Here is a 24695-nt window from a genome sequence, read left to right on the forward strand (position 1 = left end):
ATGACTAATGGTCTCAAGTTGCAGTAGGGGACGTTTAGGTTGGATATTAGGAAAAACTTTTTCACTCGGAGAGTGGTGAAGCACTGGAATGGGTTACCTAGGGAGGTGGTGGAATCTCCTTCCTTAGAGGTTTTTAAGGTCAGGCTTGACAAAGCCCTGGCTGGGATGATTTAGTTGGGAATTGGTCCTGCTTTGAGCAGGGGGTTGGACTAGATGACCTCCTGAGATCCCTTCCAACCCTGATATTCTATGATTGGTGGTAGGGTTGTTGAAGTTGTGGTGGAAATCCTGTGAGGGAGTTTAGGTTATCCCTCCAGAGAATGAAATATCATCAATGTAGCTCAAGTATATCATTGGTTTTATGGTGCATTCAACCAGAAATTCTTCTTCAAGGTGGCCCACAAAGTGGTTGGCATACTGGGTAGCCATCCTTGTATCCATGGCTATCCTTATAGTTTGGACAAAGTGTTTTGTTCTTGACTGTAAAATCGTTGTGTGTGAGGATGAAATGGATGAGTTTGACCATGTAATTGGGGTAGATATCTCAGGGTTGTCCATTATCTGGTAAATATATGAGGCAGGCAGTGATGCCATCATTGAGTGATGTTGGTGTATATAGATAGGTGACTTCCATGGTGGTAAGGTTGGTGTTTCTTTCACCAACAGAAGTTGATCCAGTAAAAGATATTACTTCAGCCACCTTGTATCAATAATATCCTGAGACCAACATGGCGTACATTACGGAACATAGTAATTATTTTGTGCAATTAGTCTCCTAAATTGGTTTAGAAAAAATCTGAGGGGAAAAAACTAAAGTAAAACAAGGTCTGCATAATTTTTAGTTAGGAAAATATGTATAATTGCTTTGTTTCTCTATACTGCATTCACTACGTTGTCTAAGCTTCCTGTTGTTTCTAATTCTCTAGACTTATTGGACAAAATGAAGAGAGACTGAAAGAGTCACAGTACTCTCTTACAAAAAAACAACAAAAAAACCCCTCTATACCTCTAATTCAACTGGGCCTTGGTCTCACTATCTTGCCCATTTCAGAGTGTCTGCTGTATGGCCCCCTTCAGTTTCTCACTGGCTGACTGAGTCACATGAGGTAGCATCTGTCACACAACCTGGAACATCTTTTAAAGCACTTCTCCCAAATGTACAGATGTGGCAGAGGGAATTAGTTTAGGTGGCTCTGGTAGAACTCCTGGGAGTGCTAACCCACAGGTGCATTCTTGCTCAGCCTGGAGATCATAGTGTACATAGACTTAAAATACAAGTCTCTGAAATCAACATAATTTCAATGACTGTGTTTTTTAATTTAAAGATAAGAGATTAAATATTACATTTTATGTTTTTATTCAAAATTAAAAGCTACACTAAGTGTTGCTTGAGGTGAGATTTCTTGTATGTCAATATATAACAATGTATAACCGTGAAATATATTCCAGTCTTTGTACAAAAGAAAAAGTATAGTTTGGTTAAACATACGAGCATACAAGTTTTCATCATTCTTACAGGTACAGAAACATTTTTCCAGAATTATCAAATTTGAGAAATCTTAAGCCAGTCTTTGACAGTGGGGTTCCTGAACTCAGATTTAGCTATCATGTATACTGTAGTATAGAAGGAATGAAAAATTATACTAATTGTTCTCACCATACTCTGCATTAATTTGCTCACATTTGTCTCTGCATGGCTGTAACTTCTCAGTAATACGAAGGCTAAACACTGTTAAGATTTCTATTTTGTGAACATTCTAGTTTTCTTTACCTCCATATCTGTTTTCATTTTCTGTCAATGTTACCATTAACTAAAATGGAAGCATAAATTGAAAATATTGCTAGCACTTTCATGTTCCATTTATATTACTGGACCTAAGGAAACAAATGTTAAAGTATTATCTTCATGTTTAAAAAGAAAAAAGCTAGCTTCATTTGCCTGTTTGTGATACATGTTCTCTTTGTATAAAAATTCCCAATTAAAAGTATGTAACATGAGGTTTTTGTTGCAACAGTATTAGAAAAATAAAATAAATCTTATGCCATTTTACTAAAAGTCTAAACGGAAACAGGAATTTAGTGTTCTGTAACTTTGAAGAAAAATGAATAGACTATAAAACAAGCACATGATTTCAGGCTGGAAGAAAGTCAGTTTAAAATTGTTTGCAGTGTTGTCAATTTAAATCTGGTTTGTTGCTGTTGATGCTTAGGGCAGGAAGTCCCTTTAGACTTCTGTTTCACAAGGGAAAAATAATCCTCTTGAGAACGCATGTGGAAATGCTTGAGAAGCCTACAGTATTAGTTCTTTACATGCCCTACTGAGTGTATTTGTGCCAGGCCAGGCCTCCTGCTAAGCTTTTCTCTCATCTCTCTTTTCTGTTGTCCAAAAAAAAAGTTAAAGAAACATACATTAATAATATCTGGATATGCATTGGGACATATTGGAAAATGTTCACAATACAATTTTATAATAAAATGCTAAGGGTTTAAGTGATGGTATTTAGAATAGTAAATAAGCTCATAAAAGCAAATGATATCCCTGAGGGATATCCTTCAGGGAAATAAACTGTTTAGATAAAGATGAAAATCAAATCTCCCATTAATGACATGAAACCTAATGAATATAAATACCTCCATTGTCTTCACAAGCTTTTATAAAGAATGACCATCTCAAGAGAAAGCAGCAAAGAATCCTGTGGCACCTTATAGACTAACAGTCGTTTTGGAGCATGAGCTTTCGTGGGTGAATACCCACTTCGTCGGATGCAAGAGATATAGTTTCATCTGAAAGCACAGTGGTTTATGTGGAACTTTTCAATACTAAAAGATTTTGCAGCATGATATGAATATTTCTCTTAGATATTTTGAGCTAACTGCAAGAGTACGCAGTAGGTAGAGAGGGATTTTCAGGTCTCAAGATATCCAAAAGCTCTTCACAATTCCAAATATTGCAATTTGTAATCTCACATATGCAAATCATATTTTTTTCCTAAATAGTTTGCCATTTAAAAGAGAATGAAGGTATTTTATATCCTTGAAGATAGTTAACATTGGGGTGGATATATATTTTTTTTCTTTAGTATACGCTAGACTGTAAATGAAACTAGATTCATATCTATTTTAATTTCTATGCTTGGGATTTCTTTAAATAGTCTCAGCAAATACGTTCATTCTAGAAAACATTGTAATAGTTTTAATCACTTTCTGTATAAAACCCAATGTGTAAATACTGTATATCAATAAAAGCAAAAAACCGCACAACCTATATATAATTAGAAATAGATGAAATTACCTGAGCTTTTATTCTAAAACACTGTTTTTCAGGATCAAAGCTAAGTGGCATTTGCTCTTAGAAGGCAGGGAAGGAATTCATAAAGTTCCCATTAGTCTAAAAATAAAGGACAAATAAATAAATAAATGTCTGAGTCATTAATGGCATTTTGCCGAAGTTCAGTAGCAATGAAGCCAGGAAGACAGTGAGTCAGTGGTGCTCCTGCTATTCACTGGAATGTGTATAAAAAGTCTTGTGTGAACATAATGAATGGGTTCATCCAAACCACTTTAAGCTATTTAGAGTTAGGACTCCTCGCTTACAACGTATATAAGTAACTTTGGCCACATGTTACTTAACTTTTTATTCAAGATTCGTGTCAGGCCAAATGTTCATTATAACAAATTAAATATTCTAACTTTTCTGGAGAGGATGTGGGGTATCTAAAACCTTTACATTGTCAGTATTAGTAATATTTGTACAGCACCAGCAATGAGCTTGGACCTTTTGCAGACAGGTATAAAGACGTGTTCCTGCCCTGAAGAGCATACGGTCTGAATAAACTGTCAGTACTCAAGATGTAAAGTAATCCTTTGCTACTCGCTTAGTCTATTTTCAGCAGGACAGTGAACTGGTTAGAACAAATAGATTATAGGTGGTTTGTTTCATTAGTGGTACTTATCACCACGGATGCTCAGGGGTCTGTATGCATACAGGCATTGTCCAACTAATTTACTAAAATCATGAAGATTTTAGGAAGTTAGTGGAGCTACTTGGGATTAAGCTCTTTCGTTATCTTTTTATTGTACTTTAGTTCCCACATCCACTGAAGTCTGTTATAAACTTCTCCTTTGAGAAGATACCCTGTTTTACAAATGTCTCCTGACATGAATTGAGCTATTATAACTGAATTATTTTAGGAGGTAAAAAGTAAAAACCTTTCAAAATGTGCTAGTAGTGGAAATGCTAGGCATTCATAATTTGCTCTGATATTCTATAGTAGTGCTTTTCAGGGAAGCAGTAATCTTACTTCGCACCTGCACCAGAAGAAAGAATGATTTGGAGTTCAGAGATCAAATGAGTTAGAAAGCTGGAGAACACAATTAGTCCCTCTTATAAAATTTGGGTCTCATTTCAAAAGTGTGTTCTTAGCGTACTTTCTAGTGTGAACCAGTTAGATGCAGAATTATTGGCATTTTCCAGACTGAAGCACTGAAAACATTCACAATATTCCTTAAACTCTGGAACACTTTTGACTCCAAGTCAATAACATTTTATAAAATAAGCCTCCTCTTTCTGAAGAAACTTCCATGAGAAAATCAGCCACTTACTTTTTTTTAAGATGAAGACAGGCATGGTTTTGAACGTGTAGTATTTTGAACCACTGCATACACTGTCGTTTGCTGATGTTCACTTTTAGTGGATTACATTTTATTACTAACAATATGTGTTGTAATGCTCCTCCCAGTGTCAACATTTTTTTTGAAGTTATTAATTGCAGAGATTTTTCTTTACAGATTGTAGTAACTCTCTCTAGGTTGTTTCCCTTATTGATGTTTTATAGCAGGTCCTGGGAGCCTCTTGTTAAAATTTCACCACCAAACAGAAGGAAAGGTGGGAAGGATTTACCTGCCCCTTATGGAGTTAACCTCTCTGGATAGTACTAAAACAAACTTGTCAGAGATGACATCCCTGAGGCTCCTAACAGTACTTCTGAAGAGAAAATGTTTGACCTTTAAGTGGACCAGATTGCGCTAAATAGTAGGTCTTTCAGAAAAATTTAGCTGGGAAGTACCTTGTAAGACCACCCTACTACAAAGTACACAAGCTGAATACTTTGCAACTTAATATGTTTGTTTGCCAAGTGGTATTTTTTTTTACTCCTTTCCTTTTATTGTTCCCTCTGCACGGTTAGAGCTTTCAAAGTATTCCAACCTGAAGAACAGTTAGGATTCTATTCTGCCTAAGAACTAAGAAATACAAATATCTGGAAGAAGATTAAAGTCCTCCTGTAGGTGACATGTAATACCTCTTAAAACACAACACTGCAAATGCTAATGATGGGAATACTGCCTAGTTCTGTGCTTAACATTGACGCTCGATAGAAATTATTTATAAATGTTATCACCTTAATTTAAAAGACTTCCCACCTCAATAGGCTGCTGCTTTCGAGGTGGTTGTCCTTATTTATTTTGTTAAAAAGGCACCCACACAAAAATCCTGCATTTGTCATCTTCAGTGTCTTCCTTCCAAACTTTGATCTCTGGATCACTGATGGTCCACAGAAAGCAGGGCAGTCATATAATAGTGTTGCCTCTTGTGTACAACTCCAGCGAGGACTCCTGAAAGTCAGGAGCCAGATCTGCCACTACTCTATAAATGAAGCTGCCTCCTCCACACTTCCCAGAATCAAGAGCAGCCACTCTCTGGATAAAGTGGAAGCCATTGCCCCTGGCAGCAGGCCAAGGGAAGCTCCCACCACATCTACTGAGAAATGAAGAGGCAACTATCAGGACAGGAGCTACCATAGGATGAAGGTGCCGCCACCTGCGGGAGCTGCTGCCAAGATCTGGGGCCCTGGGGGAGTTGTTGGGAACAATCTTCACTGAGGAGAGAGACTGCAGGAAGTAGTGTTCCCTCAAAAAACATCCTCGGGTGGGAGACACTGCCAAAGAGAGTGCCATTGCTAGAGGAGGTCACCAGAGGACCAGGTCATCAATTCTTTAGGGCAGCATTTCTCAAATGTGACCATCATGGCCGCATGCAGCCACCAGGGGATTTTTCTGTGGCCAAGACAGCCTCCTGGGCAGAGAGATGGGGGGGGGGAGAAAGTAGTGGCCCCTCCCTCCCTGCAATGCCCAGCTGTTGCTCCTGGCTGTCTTGGTGTTTGCTGGCACCGTCAGCCGCTCAGCGCCTAGCACCACACAGCCTCCTGCGGGCTCTGAGCAGCGCCTCTGCAGACACATGGGGTCAGTGTGTGTGCTCAGCGGGCTCCAGCTCTGGGCTTCAGCCTGGGGTGGCAGGGCTTTGGCTTGGAAAAATTGTCAGAGCGGCCACCAGCAGGGGTTGTTGGCCACACTCTGAGGCCACCAAAAAATGGTTGCTTTAGGGTAAATTGGCCTGGTGAGGAAAGAGTGGACTAGGCTGAGGACCCAGAAGCAGAGGGATGGAGAGGTAATGGAGTTTAAGTAGTAGGGACTGAGGAGAAAGGAGCCTGGATTGGGAGTCCTGAATAACAGGGGAAGTGGGGAAGGAGGAGGCTGGGCTGAGAAGCTGGGCCCAGAAAGAGTTAGAGGAGGAAATAAAGGGGCCCAAGTGCTAGAAAAGAACTGGACATGAACAGTCCATGTAAGTGGCCGCATGTGGAAGGAGGCCAAAGAGTCTGCAGGGGTTATGAATTGCAGGGAAGAAGGCTGAGAACTGATTTTAAAAACTGGTGGAAGGAAGGGATTATTTTTTTATTTGCTTGAGGCTGGTGAGAATTGATTGCAAAGTTGGTGGGGAAATTCATTTGGAAAAATTATTGTTAAGTGAAAGGAGGATGGAGAATTAATTTTATATGAAAGGAAATGGATTGGATGGGGAACTGAGAGAGAGTGCTCTCTCATGTGCTGGAGGAAGGTGGGGTGGCCTGTGTGATTTGTGCATATCAGTGTGATTGGATGGATGAAAATGGAGGTGCTTCATGAAATGGCCTCACTATTAACAGTTGCTCTACAATGTGACAGTGCTTGGGACCCACTGCTCTAATGTACTATTCTATTGTCTTCCTGGGAGAGTAAACAAATTTTAAAAGATTCAAAAGAAAAATGCAGAAATCTAGTAACAAGACCCTTGTTGAAGCACAGTCTTAAGCTTTGTCCCCTTGTTGGACAACCAGTAGTGTTTTTACATCTTTTGCTGTTTAATGGTCTCATAATCCTTGTATGTGCAATGGTTAGTACTTTCAAATGAGGCCACATTGTTTATATTGTGTTGTGGATGACATGCCCTTCTAAGTATCTCATTATTAATCTTAGATGTTGTCCTTTTGGAATTTGTACTATGTTTCATTATGTGTGGAGAAGCTTTCAAAAAGCTTGGTTGTTAAAGGCTCAAGAGAGAGTCATGATGGTATCCTTTTATTTAGTATTTATTTGTATCTGATTATAAAATAAAAGTTGAGGATGGACAGGATGGAGGCTGAGGAGGCGTGTGAAACAGAAGTGAAAATGCAGGAATTGATACTGTGGGCCAAAGTCAGCCCTCATACAAGCAAGCTCCAGCTGAGTCACTTTCATTCAGATATATATGTCTTAAGTTTGGGTATATTGTCATTGACTGTTCATCTAAAACTCTGTGACCTTGCCTGCTTTATCCAGCTGTGCAAATTGACTCTAAGGAGGGGAGTCTGGGGTTTACCTACAACTTAGTTTGACTTGCTCTATTTTAGGAAAGGCCTTGTAGATGTATATAATTAGCTTACATTTCTGAAGGGATCAAGCAGAAACCAGCAAGGGAATTGTTTCTTTAAACTCATGAAGCTGCATTGCGGAAGTTTTCTTGCTCATTAAACTGAGACTGATTGCACAGGTTACCCACTGATACAATGTAGGAAAATGTACTGTACAGCTATGCCAATGCATCTCAGTCTTGACCTGTGCATTCTTGGCATTCTAGCACTGACTTCTTCCAGGACAGATATTTCCAATTGTGCCACATTGTGTGTTGGTTTATATTTTTTTAAAAAGCAAGAAATAGAGGTTACTGTTACTTGACTGATTAGTGCCACTTAAGAGGATGCTTTATACTGTATTTGGTTACAAAACTGAACAAATTTGAACTAAGTGTCCAGAAGATGACCAGTCCTTGTTGTGACTGAAATTAAGTGGGAGAAAAATGGTTCTTTACCAAACAATTGATATCAATTAACAGAATGTTGCTGTTGAAAGTAAAAATCTATGGGGAATATGTTCCCCCATTATTCTTTAGCCTGAGCACAGTGTATCAGTAAACTCTCTCGAGCAACTGATTCCTGATGAATTGTACAGATCCCACTAACCTGGATGGTTCTTGAGATGGAAGATAAAACTCTGGAAATTATTTAAGTGGTGGCTTTCACATCTCTGTTTTGGGCTGATTTGTTTTTGTTTTCAGCCATTTTAAGCTAGGGATTTGAAGGTACTAATCCTCATTATAAAAAGCAACACTTTTTCCTACTCCAAAGTTTTCATCTTCTCCTAAAAGTTCTAGCATATAGCCCTAAAAAGCAGAAATTACAGAAAATACATATAAAATTGTTTATTCTGGTATTGGTAAGTGGACATTGAAGATGTTCACCAATGTTGCAGACCCTGACACTAATCCAGAGACTGTATGTTTTATATGCTAACTTTGGGATCAAATTTAATTATCCAGGTCATGAAAGTTTCATTTTGTGTTTTGGTTTTTTTTAGTATACTTGTCAGTTTTCATTATCCCAATGAGTGGGCTAACATTAGATGCTTCAAAGTCTAAAAATATAAATAATAAATAAAAAATAGATATGCCTGTTCAAGAATGCCTGTTGTTGCACTAGAGACAGCTGTTGCAATGTGTTCTACAGGCTTTCCTCCTTACGAAATTTTAGATGAATAAGGCTGCCTTTGCTGTTCAGCAGGACATTATAACACAAATGAAATTTTACAAAGTCAATAATACATAGTTGAGGTGATGTCAGTGAAAGGTACTCTGTAATCTCTGATTCTGTTCAGTACTCAAGCTGCACATGATATGAAACCTACAACGGTAAGGTATGATTTTCACTAGGGTATCAAGGGATGGTGTCACAGTAGGATGTTGCACATTACTTGGTTTCAGCAGGAATCTCTGAAGTCCATTGGTCTGGAAAGAAGTGGGCCAACTGCTGAATCACCAGCACCTTTTAGATATTCTTCAAATGCCACCCATCTCAGGAAGGGATATCTCATTTCCAGGCCTCTTGTAAAGGGAGTGCAAGTAAGAGACAGTCAAGGTCTTTGGGGAAGAGGAAGATGACTGAGGATAGATATTGGTTATATAGCTCCAGTAGGGCTGGAAGTCCTTGGAATAAGCTAACAAACATTTGGAGGCATTTTGGAGCAGTGTAGAGACAGAGCTCCTGTAGCTTCATAGACTTCCCAAATCAATACATAATAATTCCTAAGCCGTGTACTAGAATCAGCATTCTATAAATTCTAGGAGGGCAGGGGAGTCTATTCACTGCAGAGAACTCGAGACTAATTCCTGTCCATGCTAGTAGCTGGATGCAGTTTGACTCAAATCTGTTGTCAGTATCCTAATTTGGGGTTTAGCCATGCTATACAGGCAGATGAAGACAAAAAGCATTTGGAGTAATATGTTTATGGTGTGATGTGGTGAAAATGCAGAAAGCAAGCTGTTGAAGGGAGTTAATGGCATATGACATGTTTTCTTGGGCAATTTGAATACTGACACTGTGAGTGTTTGCAGAACATTTAGGTGTGGAATCTCTTGATACAAAATATGGATCTGGATTTTGTAATCTGAAGTGCTCTTGAACACTGTGTGGTTTATTTGGAGTGTAAGGCACTTGAGATGCACCAAATAGAGCATTCCATCCTGTCTTACAGAGCACACATGATTATTTTCTCTTGTACTTTGGAGATACCTTCACAGAGTGAGATAAGTCTATTAAAAAGAAAGCCAAGTTTATCAATAATTTTCCCATCTGACAAGCAATTTGGCAGAAAGGAGCATCAGCTTAAATCATTCTACTGTAAAATTTAACAGTAGAGTTTCCATACTGCTAAAGCAGATGGAAGTAGGGATTAAAACAGACTTTTAAAAAGCAACATTTCATTTGACATGATTTTTTGTGACATTTTCTGTCAAATTCTCTGGTGCTGCTTTTATTCACTTTTTATTTCCGGTATTAATTAATTATCATGAGGGACTTACAGGTGTCATCTGATGCATTTCTATTGCAAAGTCACCCAGGAATCCCTAGTCACCAGGTATCCCACCAGGCATCTAACACAAGCATAGGACACACTTCATTCCCCATTTTGTTGGTCTTCTTTCCCCTCCCTCAAACCTATGGTTTTGGAATTGTTCTGCTGCTCTTGCATGCCAGGCCCAGGGCGAAGCAGCAATGCCAGCCACAATAATTTAATTAGCAATGTTGACAAATTAGCACCTTGACATTAGCTGCTTTGGTGCTGATTCAGATTCTGTTTGAGTGAGCTGATGGGGCTATGTGGTGTGTTACTCTGATGATCCCTTCTCTAGAGGTTAAGTTATTCACCAATGTTGCAGACCCTGACACTAATCCAGAGACTGTATCTTCTAAATCATGTTATCTCCTTGTATATGTCCAATTCTATAATGTGACTATGATGCAGAAAATAGCATTTCATTGCACCCTATACTGGCTTTCAGCCAAAGCAATTAAAAAATAAAGCAATAAATGTGGCATGAGGCTGTTGTATAAAAGGTGTGGTAAAACTTGTCAAATAAAATGCATGTATTCGGCGCTCTTCACTGAGCAGTCATGACTTACTGTGAGGAGTGGTTGTGAATCAAATAAGGAAAAATGCAGTGAACTTTTCAAAACCCCAAATACTGTAATACTAAATAATATATAATATGTATAGCTCTTGAGAGTATTAATGTTTAGAATTGTGGACTGTGAATGGACCCTGTTGTCTGTTTTATACAGAGCTCAATGCTGACAAAATACTTGTTTATAGTTGGGGCAAAGGAGTTTTCAGTGTAAGTAGTAATCACATCGGTGCTGCTGATTATTTTGCTTGGTAAGTTTTATAAAGAAATAGATACTAATGCATCTGTTGCATGGTTGCATACATGTTTAAAAAAACAAATGCAAAAGGAGGACCAGTGGTAAGATAATTGTACTTTTGAAAAAGAAACCCAGTTTTTAAACTTTATGGAGATTGAGACTCCAATCTCCATAATATGCTGTCAGACTCCAAGGGCAGGCTCGGGATGGAATGTGTGAAGTGGGTATGCAAGCAGGCATCTTAGTGAGACATTACTCCTGGAAACTTTCTGCTCAGTCATCTCCAGGGTTGGCTGCTACATGTGCACTTGAAAGAAGAAGGGCAGTTTAACGGAAAAAATGTCAGTTGGGAATGAATTGGGAAAGCCCCCACCTGCTGCTCCAACTAGCCATATACCTAAATTGCGATACTAGTTGATGCACAACATGAGCCAGATGGTAAATCCTCAGTCTCATTTTTGTATTGTAGAATTGAACAAGAAACATTCTGCTACTGTTTGGCTGGTTTCATCTTGCTGTACAGTTTCATTCTTGTTTCGTCTTGAAAATTGGAATTTTGCAATTGTAGAATAATGACATTAGCCTTTGCTTTAAGCTTGTGGGGGAATGCAATTTAAAAACATTTTTCTGGAATTTATCTACATGACTTACATTAATAAATTGCACCGTTGCTTGGAAATTTTGCCCCAAAACATACACTGCTGATGTCTCAAACTGGGGGGAAAAAAGGTATTTTCTTTTTGCGTCCTGCCAGTACTCTTCTGCTTAACAAATATGTAACTGGTAGATGGAAACGTGTAAGTGAAAACAGATGCGTTACTTAGGAAAGGAATGTAGTCCTTAGATTTGAGAGTCAGACTCATCTGTTGGATACTGCAAAATACAAAATATTAACTGACTAATTCCATAATAGGAATAGTAACTACTGCATAAGCCTGGGCATTTAAAACTTTAGTGGTGTATCTTAATTGTCCCCATCTTCTTCCTCTGAACTGGTTTAAAGTTGAAATGTACACATGGTTATTTGGCTCCCCACTCACCCATTTCAAAACAAATATGATAAACAAATACCATGTTACAATAGGTAAACTGATCCTTTGGGATGGGGGATGTCCAGAAGGATTGCTCCCTTCGGGTATGTCTATGTAGCAAAGAAAAACCTGTGGCTGGCCCTTGCCAGCCCGCTCTGGCTCACAGGGCTCAGGATGTGGGGCTGTTTCATTGCTCTAGGAGCCCATAGGGTCCTAGAGTTGAGGCTCCAGCCTGAGCCCAGAAGTCTACACAGTAATGAAACAGCCTTGCAGCCCAAACCCTGTGAACCCAAGTCAGCTAGCATGGGCCAGTCGCTGGTTTTTCTTTGCTGTGTAGACATATCATTAATGTGCAATATTGCATAGTTGCGTTAGGTGCATTATGGCTTTTTTGCCTTCCACTGTAGCATCAGTTTTTGGCTATTGCTAGATGCTTGATGGTATCTGATTCCTTATTCACAGTTTCCTTCTAATTTAATTTCTAATCAGTTATCAGAGAGGTGTATCTTTTTATAAATCACTTAAAATGGTTTAGGTACTGTATTTACAGTGATATCAGTTATTAACATGGTTCTCAGCAAAGAATATGGTACCACGAAATAAGACACAATGTGTAGCAATTATAGGCCAAATTCTCCTCTTATTTACACAAAAGCATAAACAGTCCTGTGCAACTCATTGTCTTCCCATTGTGTTTGTCTGTTAACCAGATACAGTGTACGTTTCCCAGGCTGTTCCATTCATACAGTCCAGTGTTCATTCAGAAACATAACATTTCCTTTGGTTAATAGATTAAAGGGGGAAATGTGAAATTGTTTTAGGATGTGCAATACACTTGGAACAAAGCCTGTAAAGTTAATTTACGTTAGAAGCTTGTGAAGCAATTTTAGATCATTTTAATTTCACTTCAGAAATAAAAAGATGCCATGTCTCAACTATGCTTCCTGAATAAATAATTTTGTAGAAGAACAAAAGACTTAATGCCTTTCTCAAGTTCAATGTAATTGCTAAAGAAGAAGAAATTGCAGTGAATTTGATACAATTTTCTGTCCGTGTTCTATTAAACTTTTGATAGGATTTAAAATACTAATTGATCATTAAAGAGTTTTCATTAATAATCTGAAATATTAATGAAGTAGCATGTAGTATGGTTTGTGATAGAATGAAAAAACAGCAAGTAAGTTAGGTTAGCACTTTAAAGCTTACTGTTTGCTTTTCACATCCCCTAGACCAGGTGGGACTAGCAAAGTGAGTCTCAACAGAAGTTGATTTTCTGAGGTGCTCTTTGTAGATATAACAGAAAACATAAAGAGCAGGTGTTAAAGCAATGAAAAGGTAAACAGTAAGTCATTCTACAGGATGTTTAGCTGCTAAATGAAGAAAGAAACAGTTTTAAATCAGCACTGTGCTACTATGGAAACATTTGCAGAACTCAAAGAAATACTTCAATTTATGTCCTCTTTAAAAACAAACAAACAAAAAACCTACCTTTTGAATTCTCAGTGTTGGATTTGCTTATCTATTCTTTTTTAAAAGGATTTCTCAGAGATTGATAGGAAAAAGAGTAGTTTGACTAAGAGTGGTGGAATTATCTTACAGGTTTTTGCTTTACCTGATGTCGCTTAATTAAGCAAATACAATATTAATAACTGGCATTTAGCACAGAATTCTTCTGTGCGCTTTTAATATTTATTTTATGAAATGGCTTATCAACTGAATAGATTAGACTGTTTTACTTTGTATATTTTCATCTTGCATTGCACATCTGTTACTTTTGTTCTTTAACACTGCAATGGGAAATATTGCTAAATTAATAAATATGAATGTACGGAGGGAAATATTTTTTTCTTATGAAATAGGAAGTTAAAGAAAAAGAGTAGTTAATGGCTATATATTTAAGATGTAATTTGCAAACTGGGATGCCTAAAATATTAAGCACCTTAAGCCCCTAGAAGAAAGTTTGTGATTTAGAGGCCTGCATAGAATCATCCAAGTTTCCAAATTATGGACAGAGTCCAAGGCCAACTTTCATATATGAAAGTACACATTGCTTTATATCTTGAAAATATGGCTGTTATGTTTTACACATGCAAATACACTTAGCTGATTTCACAGGATACATCATACTGTGTATCTGTGTACCTGCTGGGAGGAAGTGAATCCTAATGAGAAAATAATATTTTATAATGATAATTCATTACAAAGGTTAAAATAAAGAAAAAAGTTTGTTTATATTTAAAAAAGTCACTAACATACTGGACTAGTAATGAGCTACTTTCTACTTTTGTTTACAATTCAGAACCATTTTTATGCTGTCATTGAAGCATATGAAGAGAAGTATTTGCAGCATTATATTATGGTGATTATGTTAAAGCATCATAATACTTTTTGCTTAGAATATAGGCATAATAGTGTGAAATACATTCAGGATTAGAGCTATACTGTGCAACTAAACTATTCTTCCTGTACTAAGATTAAAATGTTACAGCTGCTGGTGTAACTCAAGCTAAAGTCAAAATTTAACATACTGTTTTTAATATTTTGGGAATCTCTGAATTAGTTTCTGTAAAAATGTAACTTGTTTGTGTGGAATTGAATGTAATTTGTATCCTCTTAACATTAATAGCGTTTATCAGTGAATTATTTAATTGCTTTTCCGTTATTCATGTAGAAATATATAAATATTGCTTCGTATGTGTGTACATGTGCATCTGTGTGTGCACGCACACACATGTATTCCCTCAATTATAACAGGTTGTTTTGTAGGAATTATGAGGACAGAGAGATACTTTCTTTACTAGTAGAAACAACATTTTGTTTCTGCTTTTTCCTTTATAAACTCTGTATTTGAGTGGAAGAGTTGCAGGATTGAAAGGACTTTAGTTAGCGGAGCTTTCTTGAAATTGTCATTTCCCTAGGTTAATTTCACTACAAATCAGTCCCTGGAAATATTCAAAGTAGCATTTGTAGATTTAGACACAGAATTCTTGCTAATCTTGAGTCTCATACTTAAATCTCTGTACAATGTGCTGAAAATGATTCCATGTAAATAAACTGTAGGCACTTTTAAATAGAGATAAGCTAGCCACTGTCAGTTGTTTGTAAATAGCTGATCAAGTTTTTCCTATTACTGTCACTGTTTCATGTATGACTTTTCACATATATGCCTGAAGCCAGTATATATAACTGCTAGTAACTGTTGTCATTAAATTTGAGTTGCTTGCAAGCTAAACAGCATATGTGTTCTGCAGAATAATGCAGCTCTGGCTCCCCTTCTACTTGTATAATGATTCCTGGCTTACCTCTTCATTTGCAAACTTAGCCTAGGAAATACATAGTTTGGTGACAAGTTTGTGAAATTAGAGACTTACGGAAGTGGAAAAAGAAGCATTAGTAAAAGTATATAAACATATTCCTGTAAGTCATACCCTGTGTTTAGAATAGAAATGATATTGTCTTACCTTCATTAGCCACTGAGTGTTGTTTTCCATGATGTTTTCAAGTAGTTGCAGTCTTTGTACTGAATCATCGTAATCTAGTGGTGCATCCCTCTGCACTGCATTAGACACATAAGAGCTAGAAGAAGAGCGGCAGTTGTCCATCTCAGGCAATAGAAAGGTATAGCTGCATGACCCATGCTGAACCTGATACTGCTTCTTGCCAATAGTCTCCATGCTTTTACGAAAGGAGCTATACCCTGAAGCTAAAACAAGATAACTGCTCAAAATAAAGTAAACAGCCAGCCACATTTTAGTTGCTATGATAACCCAGCAAATCTAAAATACTGAAGTATTTTATTTTCAGTATTCTTAACAAAAGTCCAGATTATCTAATTGACCTGCCCTGAAATTCAGTGCTTTACTGTCATGTGTAAAGTACTGTGAATGAGGGCTTTTTTTTTTTTTTTTTTTTTTTTACTTTCCCGTTGCAAACTTGGTAAAAAAGTGCTGTCTTCTCTCCGGCTGTGCCCTAAACTGTCAGATGCAAATAGAGAAACTGTCCTGTCTCAGCTGCAAGTTCTGTGTTCGTTTTTAAAATAAGCTTTAATGTTTTCTTCTGCTTGTCTTTTGGCAAGATTTTACAGCTTCGGTATCTGAATCAATCACTTTCCTTTCCTTATATGATAAGTTGATAAGAGTAGCCAGACATGTGTAGCTAAACTGCTCCTCCCTCCTGGCTTATCCGTTATCTTCCTGTAGGGGGGGTCACTTGCAAGGCAGCAGAAAGATCAGAGCACACTGCTGAATGCTGTATGGAATGCTGCACTAAATCTCTTGAAAAACCAATCAATTACAGGACCCCTGTGAATTTCTTAAGCACAACTCCAATTAAGAATTTCCTAGACATCAGTTCTTATAGCCTCCAACTATGTTTTCAGTGCGAGCTTGTAAATTTTTTGTTGTGATCATTTTAAAATAGTCACACACGATTTCCTTTGTTTGTTTGTTCCTCTTAAAGAAAAATTCTTTTGAAATGTGTCTCAGCCAAGCACTGCTTGGCTTATGTTTAATAGTTTGTATAAATAAGGAGGAAGACACTTTTCTAATACAAAAGTAGACTTCAGCTTACCCTTTCAGAAATAAATAATGCTCTTTTTTAAGAATTGAACCTTCAACTGAACATATTGTGCATAAATAAATTATACTGTAATTAGAATAGAATGATTTATGTAAATCATGTAAAAAGTGAATAGCAAAGCTTATAAACAGTTTTTTAAATGTTAGTCATGAATATTAACTGGCTATTTTAAATGATGTTCATTTTAAAAATATTCAGAAATCAAAAGTCAGCCAGCTGGCCAAAAGGGGATAATGTTTCAAACAGAGTAGCAGTAGGAATTTGTCAATAAATGACTTGGAAGTATAGGATTCGCTATATTAGATCATACTGGCCTAATATCACATCTCTGGTTGTGGTCAATAGTGGTGGTGGAAGGTGAAGAAATATTTAATAGTACAGGGCTGCACATGGGGAGGAGAGGGATTACTCTGTGATCAGCTAACTTCAAAAAGCATGAGACTACTAAACAGCTAAGACAGACCAGGAAGGAGTTTGATTCCAATAAAATCTTGGAAAAATAAATTGTCTGCTGTAGAAAATATGCTCTGGAAACCATAATGCTAGGGAACTGGTTCTTGAGGAGAAATTGCCCTATAATTCCCTGGATCTGGACACAGAGACTGGACTCCTCTTCTTAAATATTGCTTTTAATTTTATGTGAATGTTGTGCTAAAGAAGGTTCCAAAATAATATGCACTGGAGACCAAAGTCCCCTATTTAGCCATAGGGCAAGCAATGTATATCATAAGAAGCATCATTACATGTTTCCCTATACATCTTTCTCTGCCAAAGCACGTTAACATTGTTTTACTTTCTATGATATGGGAACGGTATAAAGGCTGTGAAAGCCAGTTGTAGGAATCAGGCTCTCTGCTTTGTTGCTCATTGGATGGTTGAGATTTCTTACTCCACCTTATGTTTTCATGACTGCCTTATCTAAAGACAACCCAAAAAGTTTACTTCTGGAGAACCCCAAAGTGGACAAAATGTGCCTGATTTAAGTTTCAGCTGTATGAAATATAAAACATTTGTCAAATTTGCTTTCTGGGGAGTATTTGTTTGCCAGCAACCGTGCTTTGAATTCCAGTTCATTGAGGTGTTTGTCTGAAGCTAAAGACATGGTGAAGGATATTTGCTGTAAAATAAATCTAGTAGTGAAACATTTGTTTTTGGCAAATAAAGAGAATACATTGATTATATGTCCAGCTTGGTGTTGCTCTGCAAAACTAATAAATGTGACAGATACCCTGAAAGCTTGTTGATGCAGCCACAAAACTTCTCTGACGAGAAGTTTCTACTTTTCTATCTATTGGTTTCTTTGAACAAAAATATCCTTCTGTTTGAATAGTTTCTTTCTCAAGGAATGAGACTACTTGTGGCAACCTTCAGGGACTCTGCACAATCACATTTGTCCTCTTAGATTTTTTTTAATTTCTTGATGTCTAACCAGACAAAATTAGATTAATTGGGTCATTCGTATTATTAAAGTTGAATTAAGTTGGATGCAGATCTTCCTTTACATTTTTAAGGGATTTTTACTTCACATTTTTACTTAGATGCTGTCAGACTGGCTTCTCCCCGGGAAGTATTCTCCAAAGCACTTACGACCCTTGATAACTTAGTTTAAAAATACTGAAGAGGAAAATATCTTGCATGAGGTTCTGCCTCTGTTTCATGCTCCAGTGCTGAAAGTTTCCTTTTTCTTAGTGAGGAATACTTGGAAGATTTGTCTTATTTTTCTTACACTTTTTGGTGGGACCCTATGTGTATTTTCATGCTTCAGTTCGACAATGAAGTGGAGGATAACATTGACCAGTGTGATCTGTTAAAGGTTTTCTTCTTGATTGCTAGAGCTGTGCTGCCACCTTTATCTCAAGGAGCCTGCAACTTTGAGAAGTTGTCAGACAAGGAGGGGCCAAGAACCCTTTCCTGAGAGGATTTATAAAGTAGCTCTTGATCTGGAAAAACTCTTATGAGATGGCAGCACTGATTTACTAAGGATGATGCACTCATCCCTCCACACACTGGTCAACTAAGTCACTGAGAACATATTTGCACTTCAGTTCATCTGGGTTTTTGAGAAGGGACTGGATGTGATCAAGCAACCCCTTGTTGCCAGCTGGCAAGAGGGTTCCAAGAATATTCGGATTCTGGTTCACCAAAGAATGTCATGTGAGGTCTTAACTGAAAGCCAGCATCACACTGGTCATTAATATTGTTATGAAATGTATGTACAGATATTATCTAGGAGTTATGTATATATATTGAAAATGAAGTTTTAAAGACTGTATTATGGCAGAGACAACAGAGCTTTTCTGTCAGACAAAAGATGTTTGTTCACCTCTCTCTCTGTTAGCATATAAATTAAGCATTACAAAGTCAGCAGAGACGTGTAGAGTCAATAGGGAAGAGCACACAGGAAAAACAAGCAATGGGGTTATACTGTCTCAGTACAGACTGAACTTTTTGGATGCAAGTATAAAGTAAAGAAGATATCCTCCACTTAGAAGGTAAATAGGCATTGCGTTTACATTCATGAAAATGGGATCACAACCAGCCTTGGTTGAAGATGCTGCAAAAGGCTTTGGTGAGATAAACATCTTTAGACATGAGATTAGCCTGTTAAGTTTAGTCTCTAGAAAACATGCTATGAGTTTGTTTTCTTTTGGTAATACATTTATCCTTGTTTTCACTATAAATATATATGTGCTGTGATATTAGGAAAGGTGCTGCTGATTCTGAGTTAAATCATACAAGCTGGTGTGTATACTGTTCCCTTGGGACAGCAGACCTGGTATTTCTGTGAGTGTTCAGGGGATAAAGGGCTAGACACCACAGGGGAATGCTTCATATGAGCTCAGGGACTGGAGCTACACCTATTTCTTAACTTTTAAGGCAAAGAAAGGGCTGGCACAGCCCAACTGAGAGTGGTTGGGTGGTTAACAGGCTGGTGATGTATGTTAGGGCGCTGACAGTTAAACACAAGCAAATCTCTCACTGAAGTCAAGGAAGTAACTAGACGAATCACAGTCATGGGTACCCCGAGAACCATCACACTGGAGCCCTGGCTTTTGAGGGTTGAACCTGCTTCTATGTTGGGAACTGCAGGAGTGTGACTCTGAGAGGCTGTTTGAGGGTAGAGGGGCCAAGAGCAAGATTGGAGTAGAGGACCCTGGCTAATAATGCTTGATATAGCTTGGACCTCCACAGGAAAGAAATCAAGGGGTTTGATGTTGGAAAGATCAACCAATTTAGCATTTCTGTTGAATGTGGGGCTCCTAATTGCTGCAGTGACATTCGGGAGTAGTGTGGAGAGTACAGAAATCTTTCTCCAGGAATGCTGGCTGGAACCCATGTGGAAGCAATGGGCAAGCCAATAGCAGCCTCTTCTGAGATCTGTGGCTAGGTGCACTGCTGTGACTAACCTTCTGTGTGTGGAGGATTAGTTTAGTACTCCTGCACAGGGAGAGACTGCTTCTTTATTCTTTGATACATCAATGGGCAAGCCAATAGCTTAACAGCAGCCTCTTCTGAGATCTGTGGCTAGGTGCACTGCTGTGACTAACCTTCTGTGTGTGGAGGATTAGTTTAGTACTCCTGCACAGGGAGAGACTGCTTCTTTATTCTTTGATACATGCTGTCTGGTGATGAAGTGAGTTGAATGTCCCCCTCAGGTATATCAGTGAGGACTTTGCTGTCTCGACATCTGTCTCAACTTACTCTCTACTTTGCTGCAGGGATCTTAGCCTTTCCCACCATGTGTAGGAAGCTGAAAGTGAGGCACCTTGCCAACAAAATGAGCATAACCGCTCTTTAACTCTATGTTGGAAAAGTTGCTGCATTTGGCGCATCTTTTTGAACATAGTTTACCCTTGTCATCCATTTGGGAGCAGCTTTCCCAGCAGAGGAGGGAAAGTTATGCCTCCAAAGTAATTATCTCCTGCAAAGCCAAACTAGCCATAGCTCAAGGGGAATGGAAATGGGAAGAAGCTGAATTTGGAAAATTAGTTTGAAATGTAAGGAAATTTTAAATACATTTTTGTCCTCAAAAGTTCTGGTGAGGAGGAGAAATTCTGAATGCTGCATTGTTACGGTATCTCTGAGGAGTTGGAACATGTCTGGCTTCTCACTTAGAGGGCAGGGCTTATTCCACAACTGCTGAATGACAGGCTGATCTGCATCCTATCAACAGTGACAGGGAACATCCCACTGTAAGTTTTGTCAGACATATTAAAGTAGGAGGATTCTGAACAACTTGGCATGGGGTTTTCTATATTTCAGTACAAAATTCAATAAAAGGTTTATTATAGTTCATATTAGTTGTAGTTGCCTTTCAATACTTTTGTTATGTTACTCATTTTGGTCATCTCCCTTTGGTGGTGCTTTATAGATAGAGGGGCCTGTTTGAATGTACAGTACAATGTATTATCCAAACTGAAATTGTGATGCTTAGTCTGCAATTTCCTGACTGCATTTTAGTTAAGTGTATATAGTGTTTGACATAAAATAGCAAATACTGCCCAGTTTATTTAAAGTAAAAATTAGATATTTCCCCCTTTAAAAAAAAAAGCCATTCACTTTACAGAACTCACCTTATAAAAAGGAGTGAAATGTATATTTTGCCAAAATTAAGCATTTAAACCTTTTTGCCAGATGTGCTTCAGGCAATTTCCTTTCTTGGGAAACAGTAATTTCCCTTACTCAACCAGTTGTGTTTTTATTTCTTACAGTATATGAGTACACTGCATTAAAAGCAAGACCACTAATATTATCTTTCCAATTATCATTTTATATACAGCTGCACAGCTTCTGTTTGACAGGCAAGTAGAGAGGCACTTCTGTGAGATCTTTGATACTAAAGGAAGCATAAAAGTTTGTGAAGTAATATAAGAAAATGTTGACTCTGTCTTAGTCTATATTTGCAGATTTTTGCCTCCATCTCATTTTAAGGTTGTTAATTTTGTAGGAGAGTGAATTGTCATTTTAATGCTTTTTTTTATTCAACTTTTTGCAGTGAGGCTAAATCTGAGGGATAGAATACGAAACCAGGCTATGATGATGTGGCACAAGTGCTATTTGATTCACTATTATAGTAATATTTAACATTCCTGAATAATTTAAAGAATTGTTGTCATATGAGATAATTAAACTTCAAAATAAAGTTCTAGATGCAAATAAGAGATCTGAAATCTTGTAATAAAGTTTAAAAATCATAAAAACCTTTTTGTAGATTGCTGGTACCTGAATTTTAGCCATTTTGATACTTTTCTGCTAGGACCTCATCTTTGATTCTTGGGTCCTTTTAATATTATTAGTCTATAATAATTTCATTTAATGATTCCAAAATATTTTCTTTCCTTCCCTTTTTTTTTTTTGAATGTTTCTAATGCAAACAAGGACAAGATTAATAAAATCACAAGATTAAAAACAGTAATAGGGTTTTGAATACTACCTAGTCTACTGATAATCATGCCATCTAGTCTGCAGTCTTATTTTTTTCCCCTAAGAGAAAGGAATGGCAAATATTTTGTTGCACTGAGCTGAAATTAATGAATGTATTTTCTTCGTAACTCATAGTTGAATCAAGCCAACTCTAAATCCTTTCTGAAGTAAGCAGTAACTTCCTATCAGTTTGTTTATCTAGGTTTTTATACCATGTCCATCACCTTATTATCCAAGCTTATCAATGTAGGATGTACTTGTATGTGATGTATTTCCTAGGAAATTTGCTAAACTTATTGTGCAAAATAATTAGCTTATTCTAAAAAGCCAAGACATTCTAAATAACTTTAAGTTTACTGCAACCTGCCTCTTTTTGTTAAGCATATAAATAAGAAGTAATTTTTTTCAAATAAATTTATTCTGGAAAATTATTTATTTAGAAATGTATATTGTGCCAGTCTCAAATTGGTCCTATTGTATTGGTGTAATGCCATGGAGCATTAATTACAAAAGAGAATCACTCTTTGTTCTCGATTCATCTGAGTGACTCACATGTCCTCAGTACCTGACATCTATTTGTTGCCACATTTTACTCTCCCTCTTCAGACAGAATCTTACTGAGTTTTTCAAAGACCTTCACAGTCTTCTTCATAAAATCATAGTGCTGGAGGGAACCTTGAAAGGTCATCAATTCCAGCCTTCTGCAGTGAGGCAGGACCAAGTACATCTAGACCATCCCTGAGGGTGTTTGTGCAATTGGTTCTTAAAAACCTCCAATTATGGGGATTCCACAACCTCCCCTGAAAGCCTATTCCAGAATTTAACTACCCTTTATAGTAAAAAGGATTTTCCCAACATCTAACGTAAAATCTCTCTTGCTGCAGATTAAGCCCACTACTTCTTGCCCAACTGTGATGGTTCTCAAGCTACCCAGGACTGAGAGTCACCTTATTATCCCAATGCCTCCAGCACGTGAGAGACTTGTTTGTGTTTAACTGGGTATCAGACCACTGGGACCACTAGCCTGTTAGCCTTCTAAGCACTCTCCTCTGGGTACTGTCAGCCCTAACTTTGCTGTGCAGGTTAACAATAGGTGCACCGCAATCCCTGAGCCCCTTTGAAGCATTCCTCTGTAGTGTCCAGCCCCTTCTCCACTGAACACTCTCATCTGAAATACCACATCTGCTGTCCCCAAGGGAATAGTGTACACACCAACTGGTGTGATGGCACTGAAACCATGTACAAATAAGCAGTAATAGGTAGCCAAGCCTATGAAAGGTTTACCTTGCTTTTTTTTTTAATTTGGGGAAAAGGCCAGTTAACAATAGATTTGTACTTTCAAGGGATCAGGAGAAATTTGGCCACCACCTACCCTACCTAAAAAAGACCTTTTGGCTCCTCCTGGTTTACATTTTGACACTTTTACAGTGAGACCCGCATCTCTGAGTCTTGTCAGCACTATTCCCAAGTGGTTTTTATGATCTGACCAAGAATTGCTAAATATTGCAATGTCGTCAATATAAGCCTGTGCAAAGTCTTGTAACTCTTTAACACTTGATTAAAGAGCCTTTGAAAGGTGGCTCCTACATTAATCAAAAGGCAACACATTCAACTCATAAAATCCCAAATCAGTAATGAAAGTAGATTATTTTTCTGTACTTCACTGTTTAAAGGGATTTGCTAGTATCCCTTCATGAGGTTTAGAGTAATTAGATATTTCCCCTGGCCTAAAGTATCTAACGTGCCATCAATTCTGAGTATGGGATATGCATCAGGTACTGTGACAGTATTAAGTTTTCTGTAATCAACACACAGCCTTATATTCCTATCCTCCTTAGAAACCATAACAACTAGTGAGGCCCAAGGACTGTCTGACTCTTCAATTATCTCCATTTCCAGCATACTTTGTATTTCCTTATTACATTTATTCATATATTTCCCAAAGTCTGGCACCCAGAATGTCTTAAATACAACATTATATCAGGTCTACTGCTCTCCCATCCACCAGGCCAATAACATTGTCAGAGAAGGAAACTGGATTGCTTTGGCATGGTTTTTTCTTTATAGATCCATGCTGGCTATTCCTTATAACCCTGGTATCATCTAAGTGCTTAAAAATGTATTGTGTAATAATTTGTTCCAGTATCTTTTCAGGTATTGAAGTTAGGCTGACTGGTCTATAATACCACAGGTCCTCTTTGTTCCCTTTTTAATTATAGTTACTATACTTACCCTTCTCCAGTCCTCTGGGACCTCGCCCATCCTCCTTGAGTTCTCGAAGATAATTGCTACCTGTTCCAAGATTGCTTCAGCTAGTTCCTTAGGTTCCCTAGACTGAAGCAGAATAGGCATTAAACACCTCAGCTTCTTCATATCACCAGTTATTAGCTCTCCTTCCCTGCTAAGTAGAGGGCCTCCATGTTCTTTCATCTTTTTCTTGCTTCTAATGTATTTAAAGAATCTCCTCTTATTAGGTGTAACTCATTTTGTGCCTCAGCCTTTCTAATTTTACATGCTTGTCCTTACATGCTTGCAGTATTTTTTTTTTTACTCGTCCATTGCAAATCATCCATGTTTCCACTTATCAGAAGAGTGCTTTTTGATTTTCAGGTCA

The 24695-nt window shown here is 37.7% G+C and overlaps 2 protein-coding genes across 12 annotated transcripts in view; one reads left to right on the forward strand and one right to left on the reverse strand.

Annotated features, from left to right (window-relative positions):
• The window catches only part of ANGPT2 (angiopoietin 2), a 76958-nt gene extending 52540 nt beyond the window's left edge, over positions 1 to 24418 (reverse strand). For 2 of the 3 annotated variants that reach the window (XM_045008998.1, XM_045008997.1), the window contains exon 1: positions 15541 to 16187. In XM_045008998.1, coding sequence (XP_044864933.1) covers positions 15541 to 15828 — 288 coding nt within the window. In that variant the 5' untranslated portion in view covers positions 15829 to 16187. Of the gene's footprint in view, positions 1 to 15540; positions 16188 to 24313 lie in introns of those variants that run through there. The other variant, XM_045008999.1, reaches the window with a different exon arrangement.
• The window catches only part of MCPH1 (microcephalin 1), a 220576-nt gene that overhangs the window by 149915 nt on the left and 45966 nt on the right, over positions 1 to 24695 (forward strand). The gene's annotated exons all lie outside the window — the stretch shown is intronic.

The sequence above is a fragment of the Mauremys mutica genome, chromosome 3, assembly GCF_020497125.1.
Source record: "Mauremys mutica isolate MM-2020 ecotype Southern chromosome 3, ASM2049712v1, whole genome shotgun sequence".
In the NCBI taxonomy this organism is placed as follows: Eukaryota; Metazoa; Chordata; order Testudines; family Geoemydidae; genus Mauremys; species Mauremys mutica.